Raw genomic sequence first — 19,557 nt, 5'->3', positions numbered from 1 at the left:
ACAGCCTTTTCTTCCAAGACTAGACTCCAAGACTGCATGGAAATGTGACAGCAGCAGACTAAGTCTCAGTGTCTCAAAACTGGTGCACAGGAAAGATGAAGGAGTGAAAACTCACACTGTGATCTTTAAAATTTGCCATCTACATGTAGGACAGATAACTGGCAGAATAAATCAGAAACATGTAATTAGTCACTAATAATCAGCCTTTGATTAAAATGTTAATCTTAAATTGATTAAAGTTTTAATCAAATAGAATTGCTACCTTTGAGCCTATATGTACACTCCAATTCAACAGCATTTGGAGCAAAAAGTACATTCAGAAGTATCCCAAGTAGACTTAAGGAGAAATACACCTGGCTACATTTTCATTCTTATAACCTGAAAAGTCTTTTCCCATATTTCCCCTCTGGGGTCAGCTACACATCAAATCTCAGCAAGGCAGTAATTCCCCAAGTCTGATTTACTTTTGAGTTTTCTTTTTCAGTTTGACTTTTTGTTTGAACCATGCACGAAAAAAAATGAGAACACTGCATACCTATACTCTGCCAAAGTGCACTCCTGAGTAGGAGCAGTATTTTCAGTTCACTCCTAAACATGCCATACAGTTGCAGCTCCAGGCAAGGCAGTTCCCTAGAACAGAAGCTAAGCACTACAAAGACATTTCTTGTAGTACAGGGTGCATGATGTTCTTGGTCTAAATATCTAATCGCTATTATTTCCAATTACTTAAGAAACCTTTTTACAGGAAATGAAACAGAAACATTAGTATTACTTTTAAACACTACTGTTAGTTTAAAATAATACATATTAAAAGAAATTAACCTTATCTCCCAAATGGAACATCTTGAATGAGCTAAAAAATAGAGTACTAAATAAAAGTATTCAAAAGCTTTCTTTTAAGAGAATGTCAAAATACCTGTACTGTTGATAAAAAGAAACTACATAAGAACTCAGTCTATCTGAATACCTTGAATGCTTACCATATGACAGCTAGTTTTGCTGGAAAACATTATAAAATGTAAATGTCAAGAAACAAACAGAAAAGTTTTCCAGATGTATGGAAAATAATTTCTCGGAAGAGCTTACCTCAATAATGGTCTGTATTTTTTTTTATTTTAAAAAGTATATAGCACCATTTTGGTAAGAGACTTAATAGTGGGGGTTTTTTTTTAATATGCAAAGGAATTTTTTTTGAAAGATCAAAGGAACTTAAAATAAAAGCAAATCAATCAGTCAATTCTGCTCTTTGAAGGTCAGACTACAATAGACTTGGCTCATCCTGCACAAAGACCCACAGTATCCAATTTCACCTACCGCCTTTTTTTCCCCATTACTTCTACGTTTTATAATGGACTACCATAAATTCATAGTTTAGTACAACAGAGCAATTATTTCTTCATGCTTTCTTTACAGTTCAGGAAGGCCAGAACAAGGGGCATACTTTCATGTCTGTATTAATTTCACCTACAGAGCACCAACTTCCCTGGGAGTCTTTATCCCTTTACAGGTAGAGTAACATTGCATTTCCAAAGGAAGGGTGGGAATAATATATATATATTATATATATTGGCTATCTAGGTTACAAAAGCAAGTGTATCCTGTAATCCTTATCCAAAGCTCGAATCACATCACAGTTCAGAAATTTGGCTACAGGTGACAAGAAACAGAATGAGTGAATCATGCTGGAGCACTGGGCTGCAGTCTCTCTGGTAATAGAGCTGTAGGCACAAAGGAAAGAACAAAGTTTGGATAACACCTTCACAATTGTGCAGTAGATGCCGAGAGCTATTTTTACACTGGACTGCCTCACAGATGCTACTACACATGATGTCTAAAGAACAAAAGCCATTTGCTCAAGCTTACCCAACAGTTCCAGTAACACATTAACAGAACCTGAATCTGACAACTGCCATTTCGTTACCAAGAAATTTAGCAAGCTACTACTAAGAAGCTGGCAGTAAAAAAAAGGAGTAAAAAAAAGAAAGAAAAAAGAAAAAAAAAAAAAAGCCCTTGATAAATTTGGGGAATATTTTATCTGTTGAGAATATCTTTCAAAATTTTTTTAGAATTTTCCTTTTTATTCATGTTTCTCCTTCTCATCCCACCTTCCCACATCACCCTGTATCCTGAGCAATTCTTTTAGCTTTAAAAAGTCTACAGAACAGTAAATAGTAAAATATGAACATACATCTCTTATTATTTCCTTTATCTGGAAATATCAGTGGCATATCAAATGTTGTAGAATGAATTCAGGGTGGTCGTGTGAAAGAGATCACTATGAACAAATGGAAAATCATTTACATTTCCAAAAGGAGATGGTATTCTACAACTAAGAAGTTGCAGATTAAATCTAGTCAAAAGCAACAAGCATGGGAGAGGCAAAAGATGACTTCTAGAGACACAGAGATCCAAGTACATCAAGGTTAGATATTGTATTTCTTAAAATATAACTACTGGAACATGTTCAAGAACTGAGATTGTTCTGGTAAAACAGGACATACTAATATATCTTTACAATATATAACATATAAACGCATGCATGTACACAAGTTAAAACATAAGAGTAGATGTAAAAATGGAGTTCAGAAGAGTTGCATTCTAAAAAAATTAATTATTGCAATATCAGAAATCTGAAGTTGGGACAGTGGATGGAGAAGGAAATGAATAAGTATCAGAAAGAAGAAAACAATGAACACAAACTACAATATGTGTTATATATCAAGCCACTTCTTAATAAAAAGGAAAAACACAATTTCTCATACATATCATAATGAAGGAGAAGAGCTAGGGCCACAAAGTGATTTCACACTGCTTTGGATGAGAATAAAGAGTAGAATCAGAGAACCCTAATACTGAAATCACTAGGTGACAATTTTATTTTACTGTTCACCTACAAGAAATGTGATTCTATTATAGTTACTCTTCTTTTTAGGTAATTAAGCAAGGAAACAAAAGCAATCTTTGAATTCTAACCTCCTATCCACCAAGAAGTAAAAGCTAGAGAAGAACATACACTTTTGCAGTTAAAGAAAATTACATCTTGAGTTAATATGAAACCATCAAGGAGATTTATAATTATTCTTCATATTGAAACTATAACATTTTCCAGTCTGAAGAACGTTGTACCCTCAAACACTCTACATCTCTTCTCCAACAGAATACAGTCTCATTACAGATAGCTGTCTAATTACTGTGTGACTATTGTGAATATAAAAGAAATCACTTTGGGATTTATACAATACTCAGCATTCTAAGAACTGTTTTCAAAGCTTGCTAGAAAACATGCAATTGTAACAGATACAGACCTACCTGAATGTACCATAGCTAGCTGCCAGTGCAGCAGAAATTCCTTTCCTCAGTTCCCTTCTCTACAACAATAGTCATGACAGCACTCAGTGGTCAATGCAGTATCATGTTTTTTTCTTTACAATATTTACAATATTTGTGCTACTCAATATTTTATGCCAGTACCTTTCATTAAAAGAATGCATGTTTTTACCAAAAATGGCCTTATTTTAGGTGCAAAATTTAGGTGCAAAATTACAGCAGAAGTGCCACTCACAGTAACAAATATCTACCTTTTTCTCAATTACTCCTGAACTAATGTGAATTTAAATTTTCTGATAATTAGTTTACTCTTAAATTAAATTGAAATAACAGCATTAATTTTGTATTCATTTTGTTTTCATTCAAGTTTTAAAGCCTGTTTTTGACTGGGCTACTACAATATGGGATGGTTCGGAAAATTGACCTGTTCAGTCAGCCAATGACTTAATCAACACAAATTAGAAAGTCCTTTGATTTTTCTTTATGAGGTGAATTTTACGTAAAGTTGCCATCCAAACACTAAATTTAAAAAAAGAAAAACATTAAAACATGCTACAGAAATCAATGTAGAAAAGAAATTCTGCATACCAAATGTAATGGATATATCAGAACTGACTTGCACATGGTCAATCTATGGGTCAGGGGTAAAACCAGGACCACAGGAGTTGTTTTTTTTTGGAGGCTTCCAAAGCAGAAGTAGTATTATTTAACTCCATTTAACAACTGCATCAGCTAGCCATCAAATGTACCAACATTCATGCTAGTAAATAAAATGTAAAAGTATTATCTCTGCCAAATTAAAGAGCTATCTGACAGTATTGGAAATGGTGCTATTAGATGAGTAAAGTTCACGCAATGGTGAACTTTACTCATAAAGCTCACGCCATGGTATGATCTGCCTGGATTTGTTGTCCTCCTGCTCACACCAGGAAGCCATAGGATTTCATTAGATTACTGAGAGGAAAATATCTGACAGTCACTGAAGATCTGTGTGAAGAACAGGAATTTTGCACTTCTCAATATCAGTTTTACTGAAGAGTTTTGTGAAGAGTTGAGTTTGCAGCTGCCTTTGTCTGAGAAATTATGTTCAGACTAATCACAGTTTTCAGTTACATGACTCCTGCATGTTTGTAATCCAAGATAGAACACAATCATGGAAGTATGGCCATAGATAACTCTACACAGTAACATTTGAATTATTCCAACACATAAGTATATACTGGGACCTATAATGACATTTTTCTACAGCTCTCACTCACGTGAAATTCCCCAGACATCTTGTAATACTGAGAAAATACTATTCAGTAAATATATATTTGTATTAATAACATGCTTAAGGAGTACTGGACAGGATTAGTGCCAAATTTTGTATGCACTTCTACATCAGAGCTGTACAGATAATAACTTCAGCAGACGAGATTCTAAGATTAAAAAAAAAAAAAAGAAAACATTCAAATTTTAAGCATCTGGGAAGCTATACTACGAAACAAAAAGTAGATCTAAGTCTTTACTTAGCAGCACTCAGTTTAATTTCAGACGCCTTTCCTAATTTAGCACAAAATTTCCTCTTCCTTTTAGCTCTTGGCAAAAGTTCTAAAATCGCATGGCATTCCCTATTTGAAAAAATAACAAACACAACTTTTTGACTATGGTTTAAATGTTTTTAATATGAAAACCTGTTTAATATGAAAATTGTTCATTTAACATATTTGTCAAAAATAACCAATAACCACCAGAATAAAGACTTAAACTGAATTTCACACAAATGTATTTTCCAGTCACATTAAGAGGAAAATACTTTTCTGCTCCTTTGCCCCTCAAATGCATTCGGATTTTGTTCACGTGTTCCTATTGTCACCTTCAGTTGTTTTACACAGACTGCTTTAGCTTCTTGACAGTGACTACTCCCTGCAATGTGTCCTATCAGAAAAGTGCTGTAAACCCACCCACTTGTGCTACAACAAAAAACTTCCATTTAATTTTGGATGGAATCTTGTCTCTTGTCCTTCTTCCTCAACATGCCATCTATGGTACAACTATGTGTACTGGCTGCTAATGGAGAAACAACTGGCTCCTCCTTCCAGTAATATTTGTAATATGTAATATGTAGTGGTAGATGCTAATGTATCTTCCCTTCTAAAAGCAAAGCATAAATCCAATAAAAAGATCATTTTTAGGACAATACCTGTATTTACATAACCTTCACCTACCCTTTTGTTTGGAAGTGCTATTACGCCATTATTCATTCTATTTCTGCATTTTTCCTCCAGCTGGCCAGATCCTCACTGCAGTATTACGATTACACCCTACTCGAGACACTAAAATACATTAATGGTTAAAAAATTCCAGAGGGAAAAGCAAAGGCTATGAAGAAGTGGGAACACAAGGAAGGACAGAAAAATCACATACAAAAAAATGCATTTCTATGGTCAATATTACCCAAACAATCAGATATCCATAAATGGATAAATAAGGTTTTCTGGTTCAGAACTTAACTGTTTTGAATTTGACTCTCACTGAAGTCTTAACTGCTGGATCCTATTTATATGAAAACTAGGAAAGGATAGTCTGAAGGCTCTAGTGAAAAATGTACAAACCTATAGTTATGAGAAAAACTAAAAGTAAATACCAGAGTGAATAAAACACTTTTAACAGAAAGAAGAAAACACTGCAGAACTGTTTCTGATATCAGCACAGCATATCGCTGGGCATTCAAAGCATAGGAAGAACAGATCTTGTGACAAGTAAGGGTTCTGTTCCACTTGCCAGCTCAGTGCCAAAGGGAAATTTGTCAACTACAGATACTAAGTATCAACAGCAGAAGTAAGAGTAGATTTGTTCATTTTGTAGTTATTTATGGCCATTACACAAGGACATGCATATTTTGAGTAGTGAATGCAGTTCTATTTGAAGTCTTTTATCACATTAACATTTTGTAGTTCTCAGAGGTGACCAACTCCACACACTCAGCCTTACCTCCATAGTGCTCTTTTTACCACCTAAACTTCCCCACACAGAAAGTGCTTCACTCCCAATCTGAGGGCCTTTAACATTTAGAAATCTGAGGCAAAGGAAAGTATTGCCAGGAAAGTACTGCCTATTTAGCAGGAAAATTTAGCAAAGATGCCACTGGGTCAGGGGTAGTGATTTGTGGAAAACCCTGCTCCCAGTTCTAACTTTCAATAAAAGGCCTACAGCGTTCTGGAAAAAAACTAGATCACAAGTATAAGTTCTGAACTTCGTATGTGTGATGTTGTAGGTGTATTTTAATGCCATGCTTGATCGCTTCACTGCTTGAACAGACTATCGAGGAAGTTATCATAGACCTAGGATAAAAAGACAGATCCCTCAGTCTTCTACTTTGATTTTAACAGGAAATTTAAAGCTTAGGTGGCCAAAAGAAATCCTCTTTTTTTTTTTTTTTTTTTTTTTTGCTTAGTATTTTGCACGATAAGCTCCAGAGGAATGTCAGATCTCGTCTCTACTTGTACTGTGAAATTGTGTTGCAGTTTGTAATGATAGGGGGACATCTGAAACGTGAAGTGAGTACTCAGACTTCTTGGACGGTGCCATCTGTAATATCATCTCTCTGTTGTACTTCACTGAAGAAACTGCAGAAGATATTGTAAAAGGCACAATGTGCGTAGGGGGTAATAAATCTGTTGGATGCAGATAGTCAATGGCTGCAAGTCATAACATAAAGCTTTACTCTTAGCCTCCTACAGTTTTCATTATCAGTGAAAATTTCTATTAATGTAATACGATAGCATCATGTACAAACAGCTCAGCAGTCAGATTTGGCACAGCTGTCATAAAATGATAGTCATTTTGCTTCAAGGTAAAGCTGTAAAGCTGAAGTTTGAATATTCCTGCTTTTCATCTTTGAAGCTTTGTCACTTTAGAAGATAATTATCTGGTTTTGTGACCAATGATGTGTTCCCAACACATCAAACTTTAATATCCATAGTACATAAACCTTTTTCTTATGTCTTGAAAATTAGCAGCTTAGCTTGATAAACTCTTGGGAGTTTACCGAATAAACAAGTGTTCAAATACAACCTAGAGGAACAATAGGAAGCGTATGTGCTGTTGTTCTGACCAAATTTTTTTTATGATACCTTCCAAATAACATTTTTAGTATCTTATATTTAGCAGGCTAGAAATACTATCACTGCAAAGCTCAGCTCCTACTTTTTAGAAAAGCAAGTCAAATTCTTGTTTGTATGTGAGCATGAAGAAGCTCCTTGCCAGCTACAGCAGAATAATCCGAAGTGAAAACATATGAGGCATAAAACCTTCTTCCAGATGACAAATGATTTCTGTGCAACACTAAGTTCATTTAAGGTACTCTGGTTGATAAATATAGTAAAATAAAACATCTAGAGTGAGGTAACTAGGAACTAGAATTTGGTTTAGCCCTACAAGGGAAGTGCCTGTGTTACCATGACAAATTAAAGAAAAAAAAAAAAGCCTTCCAGCTCTTGCAATCAAGTTAGTTGAGACTAATCTCAAAGCTTCAAAACCACAAGAGTTACCTACTCCTACTGTGAGAACAGGAGTATCTGTGGAAGAAAATCCACCTGAATATTAGACAGAAGAGAGTTTAGTTTATGAACTTGTAATATTAATGCAAGCATTTTGAAAGAATGAGTTTGAAAAGAAAATGAAAGTGAAATCTGATGAAACATCTAAAAGATGGTACAATACCGTTCATGACTGGGGCCTAATAGAGGCCTGCCCTGACAATTGTCAGGAGAAACAAATACCAAGTGAGATAGAATTGGAACTCTAACTGATAAAATCGAGAATTCCCTTGTAAGCCTACTAAAAAAAGCCAATATCAGACAAACACTTATTTTTTGCTACGTGAAGAGATTTAATTTGAGAGTCAAAATCTTGAGTTGATGAAATATGTACAGATCCAATAGAGAGAAGAGAATGGTGGCAATATAAGTTCCCTTCGCTAAATCAAATTTATTTCCGAACGGACAGAGGCAATGGCTCTTCACCAATCAAAAAAACTGTTACAGAAATTTAAATCACTAAGTTTTCCATTTGTTTACTGTAGTTGAGAATCTTTCAGCTAAGGTCCACAGCACTTCTTGCGATTTTTATTAGATCTTACATTTTATGGGTATTTCACAATAAGGAAGGCAATAGTGCAACATGCCATAGATAATGTAAAGCATGTAGATCTTCCAGGCTGACAATATAAGAGGAAAAGGTAAAAGAGAGAATAGCAAGTACATTTCAAATTGAATTTATTTGGCCTTTGAACAAAACACGGGCATCTGCTTTTGCAGCAAGACAGTGATATCTTAATAGAGTTGCTTAAAACTGCTTGAGTAGATGTTTCTATTAATGTTGAAGGATACAGAATCACATAATCAGCTTGATCTCCTTCTACAACAAAAAGAATATACCTGTAGATGAGTGAAGAGCTGTGGATGTCATTTACCTTATTTCAGAATGTCTTTTGATGTCTCCCATAGCATCAGAATATTCAAATTATGGCAACTATGGTCTGTGAAAGGACTGCTAGATGGATGGAAAAACTAGTCACGCTGAAAAGGTATCATTCACAGTGATCCCAAAGCCTATTTGCAAGTAGAGCTCCTCAACCGTGTATATTGCGTGGAACTCTAGTTTTAACATATTTATTAATGACCTTTATCAGTGAAGATGGAAAGACTCACCAAGATTGTGTACAGCAGTTTAGGGGAGCCCTTCAAGGAAGGGAATGGGTACCAAGGAGCTGTTGTGGGGAGGACTCATAGCACAACACAAGAGACAGGAAGCAGTAATGAATTGAAGTGAGAGATTCCAACTTAGGCAAATAGCTTTTCATCCTAAGAGTCAAAATTTGGGCTAAGAGGTTTTGGCGCCTCTATCCTTGAAGATTCTGGACACTGTACTCAAAGCCCCAAGAAATATACCCTCCAGCCAGCACCAGCCCTACTTTAAGCGGAAAGTTGGGTTAAATGATCTTCTAAACCATTCTTCCAGAATGAATTATTCCATGATCCCAAAAAATTATTAAAAACATTCAGAGTTCCATCGTGGAAGAGAGGAAGATAGCTCTCATACCTAAAAGTGGAAGATTAAGGAGTTCTTTAGTTTGGGGTTTTGTTGAATTTTTTTGTTTTCTTCCAGAACCCAGTTTTGCAGAATCATGAAGCCCCAAGAACTAAATTCAGTATCAACATATTCAGAAGAATATTGATCAGTGTTCTACTCAATTTTCAAATTTTAGAAGTATCAATGCAAATTACCACCTGCACAAAATTCAGGAAAGTCTGTCAGTTCCACATTTTGAGTATCCCAAAGGAAAATATTTTGAGGCTATTAGAAGCTCAAAGATCATTTCCATCCTCTCCTACACACCAGGAACAAAGCCTCGATAAAGAAATTGCTATCAGTCATACATATAATCAAGCCAGGTTTTTTTAAAAAAAAACAAACGAAAAAAAAAACCTACAAAAAACATCCAAGCAATCAAGTCAGCATCTGTTACGCTCCAGTTAAAACACTGAATTATATACACATACTTACCATACTATATCCCCAATTTATGAACTAGATTAGGTCATCGTGTTTTGTTTTTTAATGGGCTCAAGAAGAGTTTGTTTGTACATCTTTCTCATTTTTAATTTGGGTGCTCTAAGATCTCTATCTCTTTATTTTCATTGCTATCCTTGGTAAATTCAAGTCTAGGTTGTTAAAGAAACCTGAGATTCTACAGCTACAGCTAAGATCTAGTTAAAGAGTGCAATAAGCCAACCCTCATGTAAGAGGGTCATGCGATGATCTGTGCTCTGGATTCTACTGTCTACCACTCATTCCCAGCTTAAATTTGGTATGCTGATTGCAACATTTGTAAAGTCCTGTGTGAACAAATCTTTGTCTCTCTTGACTTATCTCTTCATGCCTTAAAATATCATCCTTTGAAACAAGGTACTAGTCATGAACTATACGACACGTAAGTGCCTTTGTAAAGTCCTAAGAGATCTGTGTAAGATCCTGTCCATAAGGAGTGGAAAGGGGTGACTTGATTCACAAATACCCTGAGTTAGATTAAGGTAAATATATAAATATATACACATAATTATCAGCTTTAATGAGAATCTAGATACTACAGTTATCCCTGAAATAGTGGCACTCTAATACTCAGAATCTAACTTAAATTTTGTGGCTAAACTACACAACTCTAAGAAGCCAAAATAAGCCTCGCAACTTTACAGCTTAACTGAATGAGACAGACGGGTTTTAAGAAGCCAAAATAGGTCCTGCAATTAGTTTATAATTTTATGAGAGAAAAAGAGCAAAAAGAAAACTGAGAAAAATGGAGAAAGAATGAGAGTCAGAAAAAGGGACAGGAAAAAGACTGATCACCAGTCTATTTAGAAGGCCTGTTTCGAGGAGTTCTAGCATCGGCCTACAGTACTGGAGAAGGGATGTGGGGTAAGCACACTCGTCCAGAGGTCATAGTCTCAAACCAGTAGACAGTTATGATGACCACCAACGAGACAAAGATGATGAAGATAACAACCACCCAGAGTGTCTCTCAGGCATCCCCTTATGCCTGCTAAGTTTGCAGGACCACCACCCCAAGGTCATGAGCAACTGAATTCACAGTAACAAGTTTGTCAAAAATAAGTTTGCAGCCAAAACTTTATTGCAAGAAGGAGGACTATCCCTTTGAGAGGGCAGGATATGATTATGATACTTCCTGATATCAGCCTTCAGCTGGCTGTCATGGCAATAGCCTTGCACTGCAAGTGTTTGAGATATGCCAAACATACCCCTAAAAGTCAGACGGTGCTTTCTCTTGGTCCTTTACAATCTGAAGGCAGGATATTTTAGGAAAGCACCTGTCCCTGGAATTTATCACTTCTAGAAAGGTACCCAAGACCCTTCTCAAATTCTAAGTGTTATTTTTAAAAAAGCTTCATTGCATATTCGTTTTTCAACTGCAAAGATTGTAATGATTTTGTCATTCGCAAAGTAAGTACTTAATCTTTGGAAAGATTAGGGAAAAACAGAGTCACAAGAACATCCACAGTTGGGAAAAAATTATAGATAGAAAAAGCAGAATGGGAATTTCATGAGAATAATATATGAAAGTATTTCATGAAGACCTCTTATTGAAGTGTCTACATCAAAGTAAAAAAAAAAATACTGTCTATGCTACCAATATATAATTTGTGTTGTACAACATGTAACCATTTATTATCAGCAACAAAAAATGGTACCCTACAGAACAGTAATGACAGTTGAAAGTATAGAGTATTGATTAGCAGTTGCTCAAAAGTGAATCACCATTAGAATGCAGCTTCAACTCGTGGCTGTATACCTTCTCTGTCAAAATAATCTGCATGGAGACCAGCATTTTTAACCTTGAAATGCAAGCACTTTCTGATGCAGGATGAGAAAACAAACAACCTTAAAAGCATTAAGTACAGAAATTAGCATTCATCTCTTTTCAAGATCTGATAGTTTCCAGTTAGATTGCCTGCTCAATTTCCATATTAAAAAAACATGATTGGAAGTGGAAAGTACTTACAGAAGTCATCTCCTATTTGTGTTATACATCAGCAATAGAAAATATTTACTTCTAATAATACAAGTAAGAGAATCACGCTGTACTTGCAAAACCTGAAAAGACAGAAAGTTCTACAAAACACAGAGTACTGGTACCAGAAGAGCACAAAGTCACCACAGCTTTAAACAGGGCTTTGCATTTTTTTAAAAAGAAATATAAAAAAACTGTTGACTGATAATTCACGTACTTTAAAACATACCAAGAAATTCATTCTCCCAACAAAACATTCCATCAGGAGATGAGAGTAAGCACATACAAGATGCTGTTCCAACTCAAAGGCAAAACAAAATTCCCCAATACTTTCAGAAAAGGCAGGACTTCATCACAAGAAAGGAGAAAAACTGGAATTCACTTATTGAGAAAAGGAAACCATGTTATTGAAAGTTAGATTGTACCATGATGTTTTTCTCTACAGATCAGTATACTAACTGTAAATTGGGATTGGACCCAGCAGGTTTCCTCACATAGTAGCACACTTTTTCCTCTTGAAAAAGAAGAAAAAATAAGATCTTTATCCAAAATAATTTATATTTTTATCATCATATAATAATATTAAGTGTGTAGCAAAAACACTCTAACATACTCAGCAACTAGTCTGGCATGGAGAATAACTCCATTGTTTACATGGCCCAGGAAAATTGAAGAGGAAAAGGATTTAAGTTTAGACAGCTGCAAAATAGCATTATGTTAACCATCAGAATTTAAGTGTTTTAAGATGCAAATTTCTTTTATCATTTAATGTTTGATTTTAATTCAGTGATAAGAGACGTTTTGCATAATCCAAAGTTCAGGAGTATGAATGTAATGAATTAACTGTAAATAGAGTTTTCATTAAGCTTAATATGATTTGCCTGGATAGGTTTTGTTGTTTCAGTTTGTTTAAAATCATAGTCGTCTTACAGGTTGTTGTGGGTTTTGGTGTTGAGCTTTTTACTTGTTTATATAAACAAGTAAACAAATAAATAAAACATATATATACGTGTGTGTGTGTGTATGGTAATTTTTCTTCTATCACTTTTTGGCAGGATTAGAATTAGTAGTTCGGATGGCAAAAGTTAAATTAATAATCAAACAGTCCACATCTACAGCTTGAACTGCACATCCCAATCCTACTGACCCTTCCTTCAAAGAAGGCAGCAGTAATTGCAGTGTCTTGAGCAAAGAAAAAAAAAAAAAACAGCCCAAAAAGACCAGAAACAACATCAGGCTGAATAAAAGCAATTAATGTCAAGATGATGGTACTGAACTTCTGTAAGAATTTAAGTCACTATTATACATACTAAAACTAAAGATAACTTTGCCACATGAATCAGATATGCCAGCTGAATGCAAACTGATCTAAATCACCCTGTTCTGTTAGTTTTATACTGACATTTCCATAGTTGTAAGAAACAAGATACAGTACTAGCTGGTACAACAAAATGTAATTTTGAACCGTTAAAACTAGGAATTCTTTACTGATGGAAAGAGTTGCTTGGAGAAAGCACAATGGATTTGAGAACTCTTCATGCAATGAAGATAATGTTGAAACGAGTGGGCATGTGCAGACTTTAGACTGCTTGAAATTAGGGCTGTAAGTGCTTACATAACACTGAAGACTACGTTAAGCAACTTACATAAGGAAATTCTATTCTATGAGGGCTTTAAAAAAAGCTGGTTTTCAGCAAGAAACCTTAATGGTAGAACACTCAAAAACAAAAGTCCATATTCAATTATTAAGTGTTCCTATAGTAGTAATAAATTACTATTTACTGTTTAAGACCAAATCAAGAATTTCTCACAGTATGCATAGAGTTCTCTCCAAGAGAAATCTAAAAGCATAAACCACCTCACATATAGAAATAACTACACTTATTTGATATTAGAGATTTACTACGCAAACGTCAATTATTTTTAACATTAACAGAAGGCAAATTACCTCCACTTTCTACTTGCATTTTATTGCTACTATTACTTTGCAATAGCATATAGAACTGAAAACACATCATTATCACGAACACTGTAAAGTGAACAATAGCATTTCCTAAGCATAGACTTTTGGAGGAATAATCATAGAGTGAAACAAATCCATTCCTGGGACCTAACCCTTGCTTTCATCCTATACTTAAAAAGCCTGGCTTTGCCACCAGGCTGTACTAACATTAAAACTAAAAAATGATCAGTGTTTAAAAAAAAAAGTTTAAAGATATGTCAAGATTCAAATAAAGCAGATGCCTTTTCCAAGTACAAGGAGAAAAAATTCTATCATACTGTGCTACATGTAACCTAAGAAACAATTACAATTTGAATATATTTTAGGCTCCAAAAGTATTTTTTAGCTAGGTGAAGAGTATACACCAAGCAGCTTTGTGTATGCTGTCAAATCTACATGACAACTGTAAAACCTCCATAAGCCACCTAATTTAAGAATAATATTGTCCTATTTTCTTATGCTTGGTATTTTGAACACAGAATGATCTTCCTTCACTCTGAAAGTAAGTAATGGAATGTTAAAATGCAACACTTAAAGGTGTTAATTTGCTTAAAAATCTCATCTTCATTTCTGAAATATTTACAGAGCTATTATATTTTCTGACCTATTTATAGTCTCTATATTTTATCTAAAGCCAATTGCAGGAAAAGTCATATAACCCACATACTGTTAGAAGGCGTAACAACATACTTAGATAAGATTATTATAATGGGAAGAAATTATAAAAACACTCAGTTAAGATACACAATGTTGTTTTTTTAAAAAAAGAATAGTGATGAAAATGTTCCTATACATTTCAAAACTCAATAAGACTGCAATGTTGGGTTATTCATTTTTATGTTCACAGCACAGCGATACTTAAGATTTGCAATATCTGTATCAGTATTCACAGCTACAGTCTGACAGATTTTTTTTTTTAACTTAGTATCTCACATAACTTCATTTTCTCAATGAAAACTCAAGATGAGTGTCATGAATTTTAGTGAGTAAAGCATTTGCGTAAAAGATTGTGTCTATAGGACCTTGGTTTATCACACGTTCCTTTGAAAGTAGCACTCATCATATATGCTAACAAAATGAATCAAATAGTCTTTACATTAATTTTTCATTTATCAAGCTTTTATTAAACTAAATAGCACTGCAAAGCAGCTGGTAATTAATAAATCCATACTGCCCAATACGTAATTATACGCATTTTTATATCTTCATTTACTAATGATGGTTAATTCATGATCAAAGAGTATTGATTCATCCACTTAACATTAGAAGTCATGCTGCCTCTACAAGCGGAATCTTGCCTTTAAGAAGACATTGATTCTGATCACTCAGCTCACAGTAAACACCAAATGGATTCTTGATGTCTGGCTAGTGGCAGAGGAAGAAAAAAAACAATGAACAACCATGCTTGGATTTAGAGTACTGATGTGCTATCACTTTGGTTAATTGTTATGACAACTTCTGCCATTGACTTCACATGATGAAAATACTTGTGAATCTTCAAGTTTGATATGCTTTTATTCATAGGAGTTTACAAAATAAATATGTTTCACAACAATACAAAAAGATTCATGCTAAAATCATCTGTCATCCAGACTCATCTAGCATGGCCAACACTAAGAAATGGCATGTTTAAAAGGACAGACAAATGAATTTTTCAATGAAATTGAAAGGCATCAGAGTTTTCCTCAAACTATTATAATCAGAAGGCAATAGAAGAGGAAAAAAAAAAAGAGTAGAGGATGCAACAGAGGAATAAATGAACTCAAAATACCTTCAAATCTCCATTCCATCTTTCCCCTTTAATTCTGTAAAGAAATACCATAACAAATCCAGGAAACAAAAACAAAATAACATGGAATAAGTGTACATTGTCTACCTTTAAAAACAGGAATAGGGTTTTGTCAGTGAAACAGAGAGAATGCTGATGAAAATGTAAAGTAAATAGCTTCCTATTGCCTACAGTTATAACAACCTATAGGAAGAAATGTTGATACTACAAAGGGAAGAGTACATTACAGAAATTATCAACCGTATTTCCTATATCTACTATGTATCTACTATGAGGAAGAGATGCATGATGAAGGATCTTATACTGAGTCTTTGTAGATTTTAGCACCATTACCAAACACGGAATATTCCATATTTTTCAGATAGACAAAAATGTTTTAAGTCATTTTAGTTCAAAAATGGCTGCACATGGAGCTATTCCAAAGTTAAATAAATGTACTTCCTTGTTAGGGGCCAATAAAAAATTCAAGCCTTTTAACAGTACTTGATTAGATACTAATTGAAACTGAAGGGTTCATCTGCATTATGAACTTAGAGTTTATACAGATATAAGACTACACAAAGATTTTTAAAGAACATGAGCTAAAAATAGAATAAATATTAAATGTCCTCATTTTTAGATTTAAAGTTTGCCAAATGTTCCTAATAAGAGCTATTTAATAGCCTTGAAACATACTGAAAGACCTCAACTATTCATGTTCTTAATAGCTCTGTATTGCAGCATAGTTAAGGACAGGTTTCAGAGTCCTGGGTACATAACAATGAAAAGGCATACTACTAAGGATCTCCCATGCCTTTAAGTATTAACTTAGTTGCTTCATTTTATGCAGACAGTATGAGTTTATTTGTTTATTTGAACTGCTACCTTTACTGTCCATTACATAATCTCACAAGTATACAAAAGCCTTTCAAAATAAGTGCTACAAGCTGAAGCTTTTCCTTCATAAGCAAACAAAAACAAACAAGTGTTACTCAAAACCAAAAATCACATCTAAAACAAGCAGAAATTTAACATATGGGTTGAATGACTGGTCTCTATAGTCAGAGAACATCTCAATGTTTTTTCACTTCCACATCACATTTTAAGGATCGCAATAAATGCCAGAAAATCACAACCTTACAAACTTTAACATATTTCTCTCAGTCTTTCACAATGCCTTTTTCAGCAATTGCCGTAAAAATGAGCGGTCTACAATACAGAACTTTATTATCGGTTGCATATTTAAATTAGACTAGATGCAGTCTTTGATATATGCCTAATACTCAAATCCGCTTTCTCATTCCCCTCTGCCCAAATTATGGAGACTTATGCCAATTTCTCAAGTTTTCGCAATACTTCACTAGCTTATTACCCAGCTGTGCAGCTGAGCAAGAAGATAACCACATTCATTCCTTTTATCTGTAATGATGTAATACATCCCAGCACTGGGTTGAGATGATTGGGGAATAATGGGATTGTAAAAACTGCAGAGATGACAAACAACAGTGCAGCCTTCTTCTCCCGATATAGTCAATTGCATACATACAGCATGGGGCAAAAATAATAAAATATGCCCTAATTCTGCTCATTGAATAAAGTTAATGTTTTTCATAAGCAGCAGCTGTTTCTACACAGAAACATGATCGTCACAATGCAGCAACCAGACAAAATACCCGCAATCTAGACTTCAAGTAAAAAAAAAAAAAAAAAAAGCCATCAGAGTTTACTTTCTAATAAAAGCAAAAAAACCCACACCCCCCAGAACCAACTCATTTTACTCAAGGAGTCTCCAAACAGTGCAGTGCAATGCAAAGAGTCATCAGGGACCAGTATGCAATACAAAAATAGATCTTAGACCAAAGGATGCACTGCTCTGCTTTCCTATTTAAAAAATTAAATCTGCCTCCATTTTCCCTTTTAAAACCTTCCTTATTACAAGCAAAAAGATCCTTACCTTCTGCAGGAGCTGGGAACCCGAGTACTTGGCTGCAATAGATTTGATCTCCCCACCAAACGCTGAGGCCCAGAGCTTCACACTGTGAGGAAAAAAAAAAGAGGCAGGAAGAAATGTAATACACATGTCATAGCAAGCAACACAGACTGTAGCAGCTTCAGCTGCACTCATAAGGATTCAAGCAATTTTGCATTAAGGAGCTCACAAAGGAACCTAGGCACAGCAAAAGATTAGCAAAGCTGTTCAAGTACAAGCACAAGCTACATGCTCTGCCAAGGTGAGGCCTCTGACTCCGAACCACCCAACCTGCACTTTTTAAATTTAAACAATCAGCTTGCCCAGAAACACACTTTGGCACAATGTGTTTACACACAAATGAAAGGAGCAGATAAAACAGCAGAACGGTTCTGAATGGTAACTTCTCACATAACAATGAGTTAACATAACAATACGAACTTCAGTAAATAGAAGTGTTTAAAATAAAGCTCTACGGCCACATACTCCAACAACACATGCACTAGTATAAATCTAAAGTGGTGCCAAGCGTTTTAAAGACCAGGATTTCAGAAACAGATGACAGAGGAGCGAAGGTGCCTTCAACAGCCAAATATCTGCAATAAGAAGCAGGAACTTGAGCAGTCAAGTTCTCATCCTTGAGCACAGTCCTGAGAGAAATACCATGAAAACACTTACACAGACAGGGGGATCTGCTGCTCCGATCCAACCACATCCACTAAGGCTGTGTTAAAAGCTGTCCAGAAGATAAAGAAAAAAACCCCAGAAGCCCGAAGAAGATTCAGATTTTCTAGCATTGTGCTTGAAGAGATATGGGGAAATTCAGGTAAATCTGAATTCAGTAGCAGTAGGGGGTGGCTTTACCACCACCCTCACCCCCTCCACGAGAGCGACACTTGGAGGAATCACTGCTCCATCCTCATCCCTCCCAGGAGTGACCCTCTCTGTGTAATGGAAGGAGAGGACCAGAAGCTCTAATGACTTGAGAACTATTTCGTCCCTGGCAACAGGGACGCGTTTTCCAGCACTCCTGCACCCACTTGCACGTAGTTCTTTACAACTCCGCAGTCAGCAGCGTGCTGGAGTTACTTCAGTGACCTACTACTGCTCCAAAGTGCCCTTAGCAGCAAGAAAGCAGACTATTGATTCCAACTGGGGAAGCTGTCTCCTCGCAATTACCGCTCACTTTGCAAATGGAAAGCTGCCTAGAGGTCTCCTTTCCCTCGCCGGTAACCTCCAGCCTTCATCCCAGACGGAGTCAACCAACGACTGGCTCAGCAAGCGGCAGCTGCAGCCTTTTAACGGGATAGCGCGGAGAGAGGCAGGCACAGGAGGAGCCGGACCGGCAGGAGGGAGCCTCCGGATGGCAAGAGCAGCCAAAGTCTGAAGGAGCTGAAAGTGGAGTTGAGCCCTTGCAGGGAGGAGAGGAGAGCAGAGCGCCGCACGTTGCCGGGGGCTGAGCCAGGGCGGCTTGGAGGGGGGGGGGGAGGGCTGTGCCCACCCGGCGGGGACGCGGCCAATTCAGGCGGGGCAGCGCCGCATGACGGGCGGCTGCAGGCCGGGCAGCACGGCCGTGCTCGGCCCCCGCCCAGCCTTGAGCTAAACCCCCCGCCCCGCCGGGAGCGGAGCGCCAAGCCCCACCGAGGCGGCAGTGCCGGCGGGCAGCGGGATGCCGGAGCGAGGCCGGCCCCGGCTCTAGGTGAGGCTCGCACATGGAACCGCGTCCCGCACAGCCCGTCCTTGTGCACGGCGGCACGTTCGCAGCTTCCTCCCACGCCGGAGCGCTGCAGCGAGGCACTATCCGAGAGATGGGGACTAGCGAAGGCTCGTGAATGAAAAGAAATGCAGCATAAGTGAATCAGTGCTGGCTAACCGACTCGAGTCTGTGAATAAATTATTAATTTGCGCTCGCAGAAGAA

The 19,557-nt window shown here is 36.4% G+C and overlaps 1 protein-coding gene across 6 annotated transcripts in view; it reads right to left on the bottom strand.

Moving 5' to 3' along the window:
• Positions 1 to 18,936, bottom strand: part of CACNA2D3 (calcium voltage-gated channel auxiliary subunit alpha2delta 3) — a 409,731-nt gene extending 390,795 nt beyond the window's left edge. For all 6 annotated transcript variants that reach the window (XR_005839457.2, XR_006931360.1, XM_414338.8 and 3 more), the window contains exons 1-2: positions 18,317 to 18,936; positions 17,624 to 17,705 (exon numbers count right to left, since the gene is read on the bottom strand). Coding sequence is in view for 4 of the 6 variants with exons in the window: in XM_414338.8 (XP_414338.3) it covers positions 17,624 to 17,705; positions 18,317 to 18,435 (201 nt within the window). In the remaining 2 variants the exon portion in view is untranslated. The remainder of the gene's footprint in view (positions 1 to 17,623; positions 17,706 to 18,316) is intronic.
• Between the last annotated feature and the right edge of the window lie 621 nt (positions 18,937 to 19,557).

This window comes from Gallus gallus, chromosome 12, assembly GCF_016699485.2.
Source record: "Gallus gallus isolate bGalGal1 chromosome 12, bGalGal1.mat.broiler.GRCg7b, whole genome shotgun sequence".
Taxonomy (NCBI): domain Eukaryota; kingdom Metazoa; phylum Chordata; class Aves; order Galliformes; family Phasianidae; genus Gallus; species Gallus gallus.
The sequence above is the reverse complement of the archived record's forward strand: the minus strand, read 5'-3'. Positions and strand labels throughout refer to the sequence as shown.